At 34.9% G+C, this 12,442-nt stretch overlaps 1 protein-coding gene across 1 annotated transcript; it reads left to right on the top strand.

Annotated features, from left to right (window-relative positions):
- Positions 1-2,599: 2,599 nt before the first annotated feature.
- On the top strand, positions 2,600-11,703 carry arl8bb (ADP-ribosylation factor-like 8Bb). Its single transcript, XM_077203974.1, has 7 exons — positions 2,600-2,872; positions 4,305-4,385; positions 4,547-4,620; positions 5,299-5,392; positions 5,902-5,969; positions 6,365-6,435; positions 8,701-11,703. Exons 1-7 carry the CDS (start codon positions 2,750-2,752, stop codon positions 8,748-8,750), a joined length of 561 nt encoding a protein of 186 aa, XP_077060089.1. The 5' UTR covers positions 2,600-2,749; the 3' UTR covers positions 8,751-11,703.
- The last annotated feature ends 739 nt before the right edge of the window (positions 11,704-12,442 follow it).

Below are 12,442 nucleotides of genomic sequence, written 5' to 3'. Positions count from 1 at the left end.
CTGGATCGTGGGACAACAATAGTAGCATGTTGTCTGTAAATGAGTAATATTTTCTGTAAGTGATATAATTAGTTAATATAATTAATCAATACGTTTTTAGAGGTATAACGTATGGTTATATTATATTATTAGTCAATTTGGTTGGGGTAGGATGGGGGAAGGTGCCCCCTTAAGAACAATGTGGTTTTAACTTTAAATTGTAAGATATTTAGATATATAAGTTTAGCATGTGCAGGATGATGATGCATCAGCCAATGTGTTATTATTGGAAATAAATAGAAACATTTGCTAATTTTGTTTAAATATAACACAAAATGTCAAATATTAAAAGAAGGGTAAGTTGGGTTAATTATTATTAATATTTATATATTTTTAAAAGTGTCAGTAATGTAAGAGAGCAAATAAACTATTGTATTAAAATATTTATTTTGACAATTGAATTGCGAAGACAGACAAAGCAGAATACCAGTAAAAAGATATTTATCTGAAAATTATTCTATGACTTAGGCTATACAGGCATATTTCTATTTATTTAGGCCTATTTAAATGCCCAAATTTAATTGAAGATATGTCATAATTGCAACACTATGAATGCAAATTTAACAATTTCACCCTACTAACCTATAAGTTGTAATGAAAGTGAAGATGTTTTAATTCATTAAAATACTTAAAATTAACCCCATTAATTACAATAATTTTGTCTTCTGTGTCATCCTAACCGGTCATTATTGATATTTTTTACTTCAAAATAAAAACTTTTAGTTTTACTCCACACATCCAAAAATGTGTCCACTCATTAACAAATAGACACAAAAAACTTTATATTTAATACAATGTCACTTATCACTATTTTCCACAGACACAAAATTAGATCAATTAACTGTATCAAAAAACTGTTTCAACTGACTAAATCGCACAAATGTTGATATTCAGATGAAATTACAAAATTAAAAATTGGGTACACATTCATCAAAAGTATTCAAAAAAGCAAACAATATGATTCGTTTCTAAAACAAAGAAACAAACAAAGAAACAAACATGACGGTAATAAAAAAATCATAGTGTTACAAAATAACATTAACGCAATACATAACCTTATAACAGTGGAAATGTTTTCAGTAAACAATGTCAATTTACATAATTTACGTTGTTTGCAGTAAGTATGAGGTCATGTTACGACATGAAAGAAGGACTCATCCTCATATTATAAAGCTTTTAGCGCCATCGCGTGTAATATCGATGAACTGCAACAATTTATTTACTAGGGGTTCAAGCACGAACTGCTGAAATCCTATTGTAAATAATTTTAAGGATTTTAGGGGTTCAAGCACGTAGTGAAAAAAAAAATATATAATATCAATGGTAAATCATTCCATATTTTCATTCCTCTATACATTAGCTACAGTCCGTTGTTTTGCAGTGGTTTTCGAAACAGGAAATAAAAAACATCCCTTTTATGGATACCTGGTGTTAAAATTATGATTAGTACTACTGTACAAATACTGTACTATATTATACAAACTATACTACTAAATATTCGCGATTATGTTAAAAACTTACTGTAGCAAACTAGTCCTAGGTTTTTCACCCGATCGGAACCAAACCAGTGCAGACAATTCTCTGGACTCTCTAGATCAATAATTATCAAAAAAAGTGGAAATGTTGCATTTGGTTGGCTATAACAGGGTCATTTAGAAAATGGACCTGGCAAAATACACTCAAAAGCCTATAAATCCTAATCGAAAACTCAGAACTTCAAAAAAATTGGTGAATAGCCTATATGTGACATAACATTCTGAACAGGCATAGAAAATGTTATGGAGATGTTAAAAAGCTTTAAAACCATATATTTCATATGGTAAATTGCCTGTATTGGCTGTAGATGGTATTTTCCATCTATTATGTCAGTGGTTACATGCTTGCTAAATAAAACTTAATAACCTTTTATGCATATGTGCTTAAAGGCCTTAAATGCTTGAACCCCGATCAAATGCTGCTCGCAGCTTCAATTTACATATGTTTCTACTTTTTTTATTCACAATGTTTACGGTCCTGCACGTGGGAGAAGACTTAGCGTCTCAATACATACGCGTGCATTTGTTTAACTCTTGTATAAAGCTACTTATTTTACTTAATAGTTGTATGTTCGACTGTATTACGTGTTCATTTATATCTTGTTTTAACCTATTATTTTTACATTTTTAACTATGTTTTTAAATACAATAATGAATTTGCACGTAACTAAATGAAACAGAAAAAATGGTTATACATTGAATGCAATGCATTTAATAAATATATGTATCTATTTATTTGTTTGATAAATAAATAAAACATTTTTTGTTTATTTAGATTACTTAGGTGACAATCTAAAACAAAGATTACTTTATTTTTAATTAATAAATTAACGTTGTTTTTTCTGGGGAGGTTTCTGCAAACAAAAAAAATTCAAAGTTTTCCAAATGTTTATTTGTTTGTTTTCTTGCTTGTTACTTTTATGCAAACACTTCAAAGTGTCCCTAATATTTATTTAAATACCTTCAACACCACAGTGTGACTCGAGTTTTCGCGGACTTTTACTCTGAAAGATTTCCGCATTGTTATGTCGAGAGCGACGCGTTTATTGTGCGTCAGTAGTTGTCACATGACCACCTCAGCAGCTTCCTCTTTCTCCTCGATTCCCTCCAGTAGGAACGGAATCTGCCCTGCCTCATCTTGATCGTCAGAGCTCATCCAGCAGCGCAGAGCAGAGATGATGGCTCTCATCCACCGGCTCATGGACTGGTTCAGGTCGCTCTTCTGGAAGGAGGAGATGGAGCTGACGCTGGTGGGACTCCAGTACTCTGGAAAAACCACTTTTGTCAACGTTATCGCTGTAAGTCCAGTTTAATTCTTCAAAGTTTGAACACTGAAGCTTGACTGAGCTGTTTATGTTATTGTTGTCATGTCATAGCCTGACAGGGGGCGGAGAACAGATGTTTGAAAACCTTTAATATGATGAGTAATGTGCTATTAGGAATATGGATGTGATTTTTCTTTCACGGATTGCTTCACGTTTTAGATTGTACATGAAATATGAATTACAATCCTGTTCTAGTTTCTCCAGGTTTGAAGATTGTTTTCAGTGTTATGACTTTTAGGGTGGATGAGATTCCAATGGTGTGCTTTAGGGTTTTAGTTTAAATCGTATGTAACCAAATTCATAAATAATGCGTAAATTAGGAATTATGGCTTTGCTTCCATGTTGATGTCGGTGCCCAATTAATTACAGAATTATGTGATCAATCACTGCTCAAAACAATCCTCCTTTTCTGGAAGCTCCATGTGGTTTTGAATTGGTTTACCGTCTAAGTCACCCTGTTGTAAGTTTGTGACACTAATAATGTCACAATAATGTTTTATTTGAATGCAAGTGGAGCATTGCATCTTATTTAAACAGATAAAGCTGGAAACAACCTTGGTGTGGCCTGTATTCTGAAAGGTCTCTGAGCACAGCAGACTGAATCTGATATTAGGCAACATGCCCTAAAAGTAACTGTCCCACTGGGGGTTCTTGTCTACTGAGGCGATCGTGAAAAGTTGGCCTTTTTCAAAGTTTCTGCAATGCAGCACAATGAGTTTACAAAGGTCAGGGTTTCTAAGGTCACTTTACTTTCACAACTCTACATGATGGTCTGAATTCAAAGAGGAAAAGAGAAACATCTCTTCCTTTTTCAGCATCTCGCACTCACAGGTGTCATTCTAGTTTCAGAGAATGATTTATGGGTTATTCATTTAACCCATTATTTTTTTTCGTTCTGTATTTGTACGTCGCTAAACAATTCTGCCAGTATTTCTTCACTCATAAATGTGAACCAATTTAGTTTCAATTTGTATAATTGCACCACTTAAGTGTTTTGTAATATGACCTTCAAGTTAGCTAAGCTCTTTTAGATTTCTATATTTAATAGGGGGGTTTTGCAATATCTCGGTCTATGAATAGTTCTGATCATATTTTTAAAGGAAAGATCTTGCTTTTCCCTTTTCATCCAAAAGAGATCTGTTTGTGAGACATGAAATCTCTTGATTAAATTTACTAAATCATGTGACATGACACTGTCTGGCTTGTGATACCAAAAATTCCCATTACAGTTACTAAGAATACCTATGAGTTGCTGAATTGTAATGTTGACTTCCTCTTGTGCGTGTTGTTATTTTGTGAAATGTCAGACTGTTAGTTTGTCATTTTGTAAACCCTTGCATACCTTCACATGTAGATTTGTTTTATCCATTTAATTGTAATGATCTACATGTTTCTTTTCCATTAGTCCGGTCAGTTCAATGAAGACATGATCCCTACAGTCGGCTTCAACATGAGGAAAGTCACCAAAGGCAACGTAACCATAAAGGTTAGTCTCATCTGTGCTAATTATCAAGGGTGGTTTTGTTGAATCCAGTTTTAAACTCTTTCATACACATTATATAGTCACATCATCATGTTACATCACCAATGCCTGCAATCATGTCCACGTGTCCAACCCTGTGGCAAAAATGTGTTGTTCTCATGTAGATTTGGGATATAGGTGGGCAGCCGCGGTTCAGGAGCATGTGGGAGCGATACTGTCGGGGCGTCAACGCCATAGTGTGAGTATAATCTGCTGTTTGTTCCCTCAGACACTTTTGAAATGGTTTATTCCACTATTCTCTGCGATACTTGGTTCTGATTGGTCAGTGGCATTGAGCAGGTAGATAGGTTTGTTTAATGACCACTAAATTGTATCTAGGAGCTAGATGAGAGAGAACTTAAAATTAGGCATATTATATTGTAGCTAAATATGTTTTAGCTGGCCAGTCCACAGAAAATGGTTACTAAAATTGCAGATTATTAATAAATATACACAACTGAGCAAACATTTTTAATGTTTTTTGAAAGAAGTCTGTTATATTTATTTGATCAAAAATACAGTAAAAACAGTAATATTGTTAAATATTATTACAAAATGTTTTTAAAATATTTGGGAAATTACTTGGCTAATATTGGCACATTTACAGTCTAACTCTTGTCTTCAGTGTCACAGGATCCTTCAGAAATCATACTAATAGGCTGATTTGATGCTCAAGAAACATTTCATGTCCATTAATGTATTTATTTGTTAAGTAGCTGTGGGATAATGTACAGTCAACCGGTCATTATCGCAAAATAAATTGGGACTGCTCTGCTTTGTCCTGATCACCCAAGCAAGATTTATTTAGCAAAAGTAGTGTTAGTGTTTACAGTACTGTGTTATTACAGGCTCCATAAAGAACTGTTGGTGTTTTCAGGTACATGGTGGATGCTGCGGATCGTGAAAAGGTGGAAGCCTCCAGAAACGAGCTACACAACTTGTTAGACAAACCACAACTGCAAGGCATTCCTGTAAGAGGAATTCTGTTTTATTATTGTAGCTGATCATTTCCCCTGTGGTGTTAATGGAAAACTGTCTGTTATTAATACTTCCTGCTGTTTTATGACTGCTGGGTTTACCAAAACGGCAGGAACTCAAGCCGAGCCATCGCACCACACCTTGTCCAGATCTTTCCATTGCTGCTGTGTGGTATTTAAGGAGCATGACTAAGCATCTGTACCGTCAGCTCCTGTGGTCCGAGATGTCCTCACTGGTCTCTTCTATGGCAGAGAAATCAGCACAGAGGAAACAGTTCGCTCATTGATTATCTGTCTGTAGGGAGTGATGGGACGTCTACTCTTTGCTAAAGCTACCCATTTAAAAAGACAGTTTTAGCACGATCTGATGTAGGACCAACACCCAAATACATAAATCTTTAAGCACTGAAAGCAAAACTGCCAATGTGAAACATGCAGTTTAAATCTAAAGACAATTTAAGAGGTGCGTTGTGGGTGATTTATTGTTACTTTATCCTTCACAGGTACTTGTCCTTGGCAACAAAAGAGACCTATCTATCGCACTAGACGAGAAACAACTCATCGAAAAGATGTAAGATCTTTTTTTTGTGCATTATTTGATCTTTCTTTATGTTATTCCTTGACTAATAAGTTTGGGGTCATGAGAGTGAGAGATTCATTTAGTGTTTCCTGCTTTATACAGACCCATATATCGCGCAACGGTCATGAACTGGAACTGGAAATAAAAACTCCATTCATTTTCTCCATAGGGAAATTGGGTTTGAACAATAATATAAGCCTTTAAAGACAGACCTACTGTGAGTGATGAGGTTGTTAATTGATGGTATTTGCTTTTACTGAAGACGTCAGCACATTTTATTTCTGGGTTTCTGGGATTTTGTGAAGTTTACACAGACAATATACCTTGAGAAAAAGTTAATGTGAGGCTACTCTCAAAAATGTCAAATGATGTTTCCTTTTCTGCAGGAACCTGTCTGCGATTCAAGACAGAGAGATCTGCTGCTACTCCATTTCATGCAAAGAGAAAGACAATATAGGTGAGAGTTACTGCATTTTATACACCTGAAAATGTAAAACTGTGACAACAAAAGGTAACACTTTAGTTTAGGATCTAATGCTCACTATTAACCAGTTTCATTACCATGCAAAGGCAGGGTTTTATAATCACTGTGGTCCCAAATGTGAGGTAGGGCAGATAGGGGAGTTCTGGGTTTCCCCGAGAAAATGTTGATTTCTCTGATCTACATATTTTAAGATGTTTTGAAGGCCAAACAAATTGGATAACAGCTTTAAAAACCATGTCAGTGGGCAGCTGATTATTTTTCTCTCCTCATCAGCATCACACTCTTTTTCTCTTTGTTTTTCTCTTGCCCTGTCTCTTCCCCTCCTAAAGCTGAGCTTTGACTGATATAGGCTTTTCATTTGTGTCTGTCAGTGAAGAAAGTAAACATAGGGTCAACTGATTTGATATGATTTTGCCTATGACTCATTTTCTCAGACAGTTTTTAAGACCAAAAAAAAAGGATAAGAAATAGCTTTAAAACCATGTCAGTGGCCGGTAGATTATTTGTCAATACCTGCTCTCTCCTCATCTCCATCACTCTTCCTTTTTTTCTCAGTCTCTTCATCCCTTTCTCTTCCCCTCCTAAAGCTGAGCTTTTTTAATTGACTAAAGGCTACAATTTGTATTATATTCTCAATATGTACACATTCATTATTAATCTTGTGCCTAACATGATGAAAACGGCTTTGTTAATGTTTCTTGTCCCCTCACAATGACTGTAAACTAATTATTACATTATATCACGTTACATAGGCCTATTTTCAGTTCAAAATGGCGAAATTAGACAAAACTATATTAGTTTGCCTGATTATTTTTTTGTCATTCGTTAAACATTTATGACGTAAAAAATATGTCACATATGAAATGTTAAGTTTAGCTAGTTACATCTGCTTACATCTTATCTCGCACTTGACCGTACGCGTCGACTCGCAATGTTAAAATTCGGGCTCAGCAGCGTCTGTGAACATAAAGCCCGCCTGCTTTGATTTGATTGGTCAGCTCAAATATTCTGACATTGACAAGCAGTGACAGACCGATGAGTATCAGATGAACACACACACACACACCCTGTCCTCTGTTTCTGACGTGCTCTTTGCTCGGCGCCGCTGCGGATTGAAGATGAAGAACGCGCTGAATCTGAGTACTATAACAAGACTGAAGCGAACATGAATTTGTGTAGCCTACATTAATCACAAATTTTTAGGGGGGCTAGGCAGAAGCTCTAAAAAGGGCCTAGCGACGCCCCTGAACTGGTCAATAAAATACATTTTCTTTTTAGATTTTGTCCAAAGGTTCAATAAATTTCCATTAAGAAATTGGGTTAATTTGGAATAACCAAATTCCTTGAAAAAGTGAGTGTTAGAAAGGCACAAAGAACATTATGTGCTTTCAGAACTGGAAAAAAAAGAAGAAAGGTCTTGTGGAGTTCAACTTTATTTACAATACAGAATCAAATGACTCATAAACCACCTTACTGTGACTCAGTCACATTTCAGCGATTAAGAGCTGTTTTGTTCCTTTTAGTTTGATTTTTTTTTTGTCACGAAGTACAGTTGTGGTGGTTGTGATTTCATCATCATTTCCGCTAATCTGAAAAGCCATCCATTTGCATTCATTATACTACATTACTCACTGTTTTTATTGGCTTCACAAATTGCTAATTGGCAAAGAAAAGATCATGTGTTTTCCTGTGAAGCATCAGTTCCCAAAATATGACACACACACACACACACACACACACACACACACACACACTCTGAGCAAGAAAATATTTGTAATACTGAAGGTACGTCCCAATTTGCGTACTTCTGCACTGTTCTATGCTGTTTTGTAGCACAAATAGTGAGTAGTGTACACACTGAAATTCCCAATACAAAAAGTACACTTTAAATACTCGGATGATGCACTTAATGAACTGGGGGGGAAAACAAAGTGTGGAATGTTGCAAACTTGATGAACTCTGTCACAGCTTTAGTTATGTAGCGGAGGGGGAGGGGCTATCAGACTCAGATGTTGAATTACCAAATAACCTTATAAAATTCATACACTACATGGTTGAGACTATAGTGCATAAGTATGTACAAGTGTATAGTGTGTAATTTGAGACAACTTTTATAAAGCATTTTTTGTAAGATATTTATGAATACTTTAGTTTGGGAGAGGGTGTGAAGTGCATCAGAAGATATTATATAATTGACCTAACTGTTCATCTCTCCCTCTCTCCATGTTCTTCCTGCAGATATCACATTGCAGTGGTTGATCCAGCATTCAAAATCTCGGAGAAGTTGAGATCAATCCCCGTCCTACCCATAACCCCAGATCCCAGCTCAGACCAGCTCCTCATCTGTCTGTCCAGTAGCTGCCCGTCTCATTCATTCTCTATTACACTGACTGTCAGTAACACGTCCTCACTCGTGGGCCAAAGCGATATAGCTTAGATCTGCTTCGGAATTTGCCCCCTTTCCCTGTGAAATAAGTTTAGAGAGCTGCTTGTATTATTTTGTATAATTTATAGCGTGAAAGCATTTTACTCCCCCAAGTGAAGTCAAAGTGTGGGTCGAATGGACATTTTAGAAGCTAGTATTGTGCATTTAGAGCTTCAATGCATTTGAAATGTACACTACCATTCAAAAGTTTGGGGTCAGTAAGAATTTTTTTTGAGGAATTATTCATTTTATTCAGCAAGGACACTTTAAATTAATCAAATTTATGTTGCTGAAGATTTGTTTCAAATTAATGATGTTCTTTTGAAATTTCTATTCATCAAAAGGTCCTGAAATAATATGTATCACCGTTTCCACAAAAACTATTTTCAACATTCATAATAATACGAAGTATTACTTGAGCAGTAAATCAGCATATTAGAATGATTTGTGAAAGATCATGTGACACTGAAGACTAGAGTAATGATGCTGAGAATTCAGCTTTGCATCACAGTAATAAATTACATTTTAAAATACAGTAAAACAGAAAGCAGTTATTTCACAATATTACTGTTTTTACTGTATTTTTGATCAAATCATAAAAATCATAAATGCAGCCTTGTTGAGCATAACTGACAACCGAAAAATTCTTTCAGACCCCACATTTTTTAATGGTAGTGTACTTTCAGTTGAAGTTTTTCCTTAAATCCATGTGCAGAGCAACTATTATTTTGTGAAATAATCATCTTTTTATATTTGCCTTTCAGCGATTCAAGGAGTTCTTCTGACTGATTATCACATAATTCATATTCATCAAGTTTTATAATGTCTCTCCTCACATTTCAGATCGTCTCTATGGCTCTGTCTAAATCTTTTCCTATTTGAGACTCATTACAACAACAAAACCCAGCTCATTAATATTCATGACCTACAGCTCATGGACAAGCTTCACATGCAGTAGCCAGTGTGAAAACTGTCTTCTAATGGGATAAAGTGTGGGCTGTGTATCGCTGATGGTCATCTTGGTATTTACATTAATTAGTGAGCATTAAGTTAAGTGCCTTCTACAAATACTCACATTTATTACTGCCCAGAATGGATATAGTGTTATATAACCACAAACAGCTAGTCTAAACTCTATGTAGGTGCCATTATTACCAAGTTAACAATAAATATTTTATTAATAATTTAATTACTCATATTCATTATATGGGCATCTTCGTTGTCTATGCATATATGCATGTTAGGACCCCAATCATTACATAATTTATCTGATTGCTACAGTAAATACCCATACTGGTTAACATACAAAACTAAAATGCGTTTTTGTTTTATCAAACCCCCTAAGGGTTGCAAATTCTTCCTGTCTTCTAAATATTAGTTTTATAGCAGCTAAAACAACATTGCAGTTGTCTTCTACTATAAAATGTTATTATTTCTGACTTAATAGTGACTCCCTGACTATTAGCTGCATGATTCAGTGGAGTAATTTTCCGCCAACACGTTGCGTGAAGACTTTCTGCTGTAGCTTTCAGACTGTTCTTGTGTCTTTAATCTTCCTCAGAGGTGTCATGAGCCACAGCCAATGTTCAGAGAGCTGTGAAGGGAAGCTGGTTTTCACAGAATAAAAAATAAGGAAATTGCAACCTTTTATATCACAATTCTGACTTTTTTTTTTCTTGCAGTGAGTTTATATCCTGCAATGCTGACGTTTTGTTTTCATAAATTTTGAGATATAAACGCGCAGTTGCAGGTTATAAAGTCTGAATTGCAAGATACAAACTGAAATGTGATATAAAGTTTCAATGACCCTTATTCTGTAGAAACAAGCTTCCGTGGCTGTGTATCATGATGAAAGATCTTAAGTCTGAATACTTCAACATATGCATGTGTAGTTTTATGAAGCAGGATTTCTTCGTATCTTGTGTTGACACTCGGATTATATCTTTAAAGACTTTTTTTTTTATAATTGATGAATCTGCCCAAAAAATCTAGGATTTAACTAAGAACAAAGCTTTAGTTGTGCTGCCATAAAAATGCCTGATAGCTGCACCGATTGCTGACCTTTTAGCATTAAATACAAATATTGTTCATCCAAATACTAGTTGGTGACTACACTTATTAAAAAACATATGCATCTTTGCCCAAATAAGCTGTAATGATTTTTTTTTCAGAGGAATAATTCAAATGATGTGCGCTAACAAAGTGTTATTTTCTTGTGTGTTTTGTGGCTTTTACGGAATAGGCAGGATTTATGATCTTATAATTTATTGTATATGATTGTTAGAGATTGAATACTGTTGAATCAGTTTATAAAGGGCTTTAATATATGTTACATGCTTTTTTCTTTTCATTTTTTTTTTCTCTTTTCAAATCAGCTGTCTCACATGAGTGCCCAGAAATGAGACATTTTGTTTTTAATCACTTTTTAATTCTTAAAGTACATATTAACGATTGCTGAATAATTTCTGTATTCTTGTAATGGAAATGAACGGAGGCCAGGCTTTCACCGTTCACATCTCTTTCTTCATCTGTGCATTCATTCATTCATTCAGACATGATGTGTTCTGTCGGTTCTACTCAAAGCAGCAGGTCTGTGGGCAATGCTCGTTTCCTCGTGTTATTATCTGTGTAGAATAGTGTCTTCTCTTCTTTGTGTGACTATCCATCCACACACAAAAATCAATGGATCTGTTGCTGACTTTGTATATAAGCAAATGTAAAACGTATTTGTTTTGCAGTGTGCTCTTATTTGTGTCTCCTGCAATATTTTGTTTTGTGATCGCTCAATAAATAGTTTTTTTTAGGGTAACTGTAAACCTGTGCATTTTGTCATTTTGTACTGTTGCATTTGTCAAGAGAAAGTTGAGAATGGCTTTTGATGTTCTAAAGTGATGCAATCAGCAGTTACTCTGTTTACAGACTAAATGTAATCATGGAAACTCATTTGCATCCACTTTTCCCTTACATTTTTACAACAATTGTGAAGTCATTAAAGCTTAAATAACACAAATGGAAGTATGTTCATTCAGTAAACGCTAAACAAAAATATCACGTTTGAATTTCTTTGTCTTCATGAAACGGAAGTTGTGATAGTCTCTTCTTTCTTATTGTAACATAGCTGAGTGAAACTGCTTCTTGAACAAGAAAAAATGTAGGGCGGGACTTGATTTTGTCCATTTAAGAATTGATTGGATGATTGTGATCGCTATTGTCGTGATGTCATGTAAGTGACAGGTCCGCCCCAGCACAAGTAAACAGGTCATCAGAAAAGAGTCGTGACTGCAAGAAGAAGGGGAAGTTATTTTGATTAAAGATTATGAGGGCACATGAATAAAACACTGCAATTTTCCATAAATATTAAGAATTGACCATTTTGATTTCATGGTGACTTAAAAAGTTGCCATTCTTTGTCTAGACCTTCATGTATTTTTTCCTGTGATGCAGTTTAACCACTATTGAAGGAGCTCATATGTTGAGCACTAGCCCATTTGCCTGCTTCAAGTAAAAAAAAGAAAGAAAAGAAATCATAGATGCAATTTACATATTACAACAAAA

This window comes from Siphateles boraxobius, unplaced genomic scaffold, assembly GCF_051911475.1.
Source record: "Siphateles boraxobius isolate OS27281-9 unplaced genomic scaffold, OSU_SipBor_1 5, whole genome shotgun sequence".
NCBI lineage: Eukaryota > Metazoa > Chordata > Actinopteri > Cypriniformes > Leuciscidae > Siphateles > Siphateles boraxobius.
The sequence above is the reverse complement of the archived record's forward strand: the minus strand, read 5'-3'. Positions and strand labels throughout refer to the sequence as shown.

Excerpts from the sequence above, each read along its gene's own strand:
- arl8bb (XM_077203974.1), top strand. The coding sequence starts at position 2,750 with ATGATGGCTCTCATCCACCGGCTCATGGACTGGTTCAGGTCGCTCTTC. Across the intron at positions 4,621-5,298 it reads CGGGGCGTCAACGCCATAGT|GTACATGGTGGATGCTGCGG; the intron begins GTGAGTATAATC and ends TGGTGTTTTCAG. Across the intron at positions 5,393-5,901 it reads CACAACTGCAAGGCATTCCT|GTACTTGTCCTTGGCAACAA; the intron begins GTAAGAGGAATT and ends TATCCTTCACAG.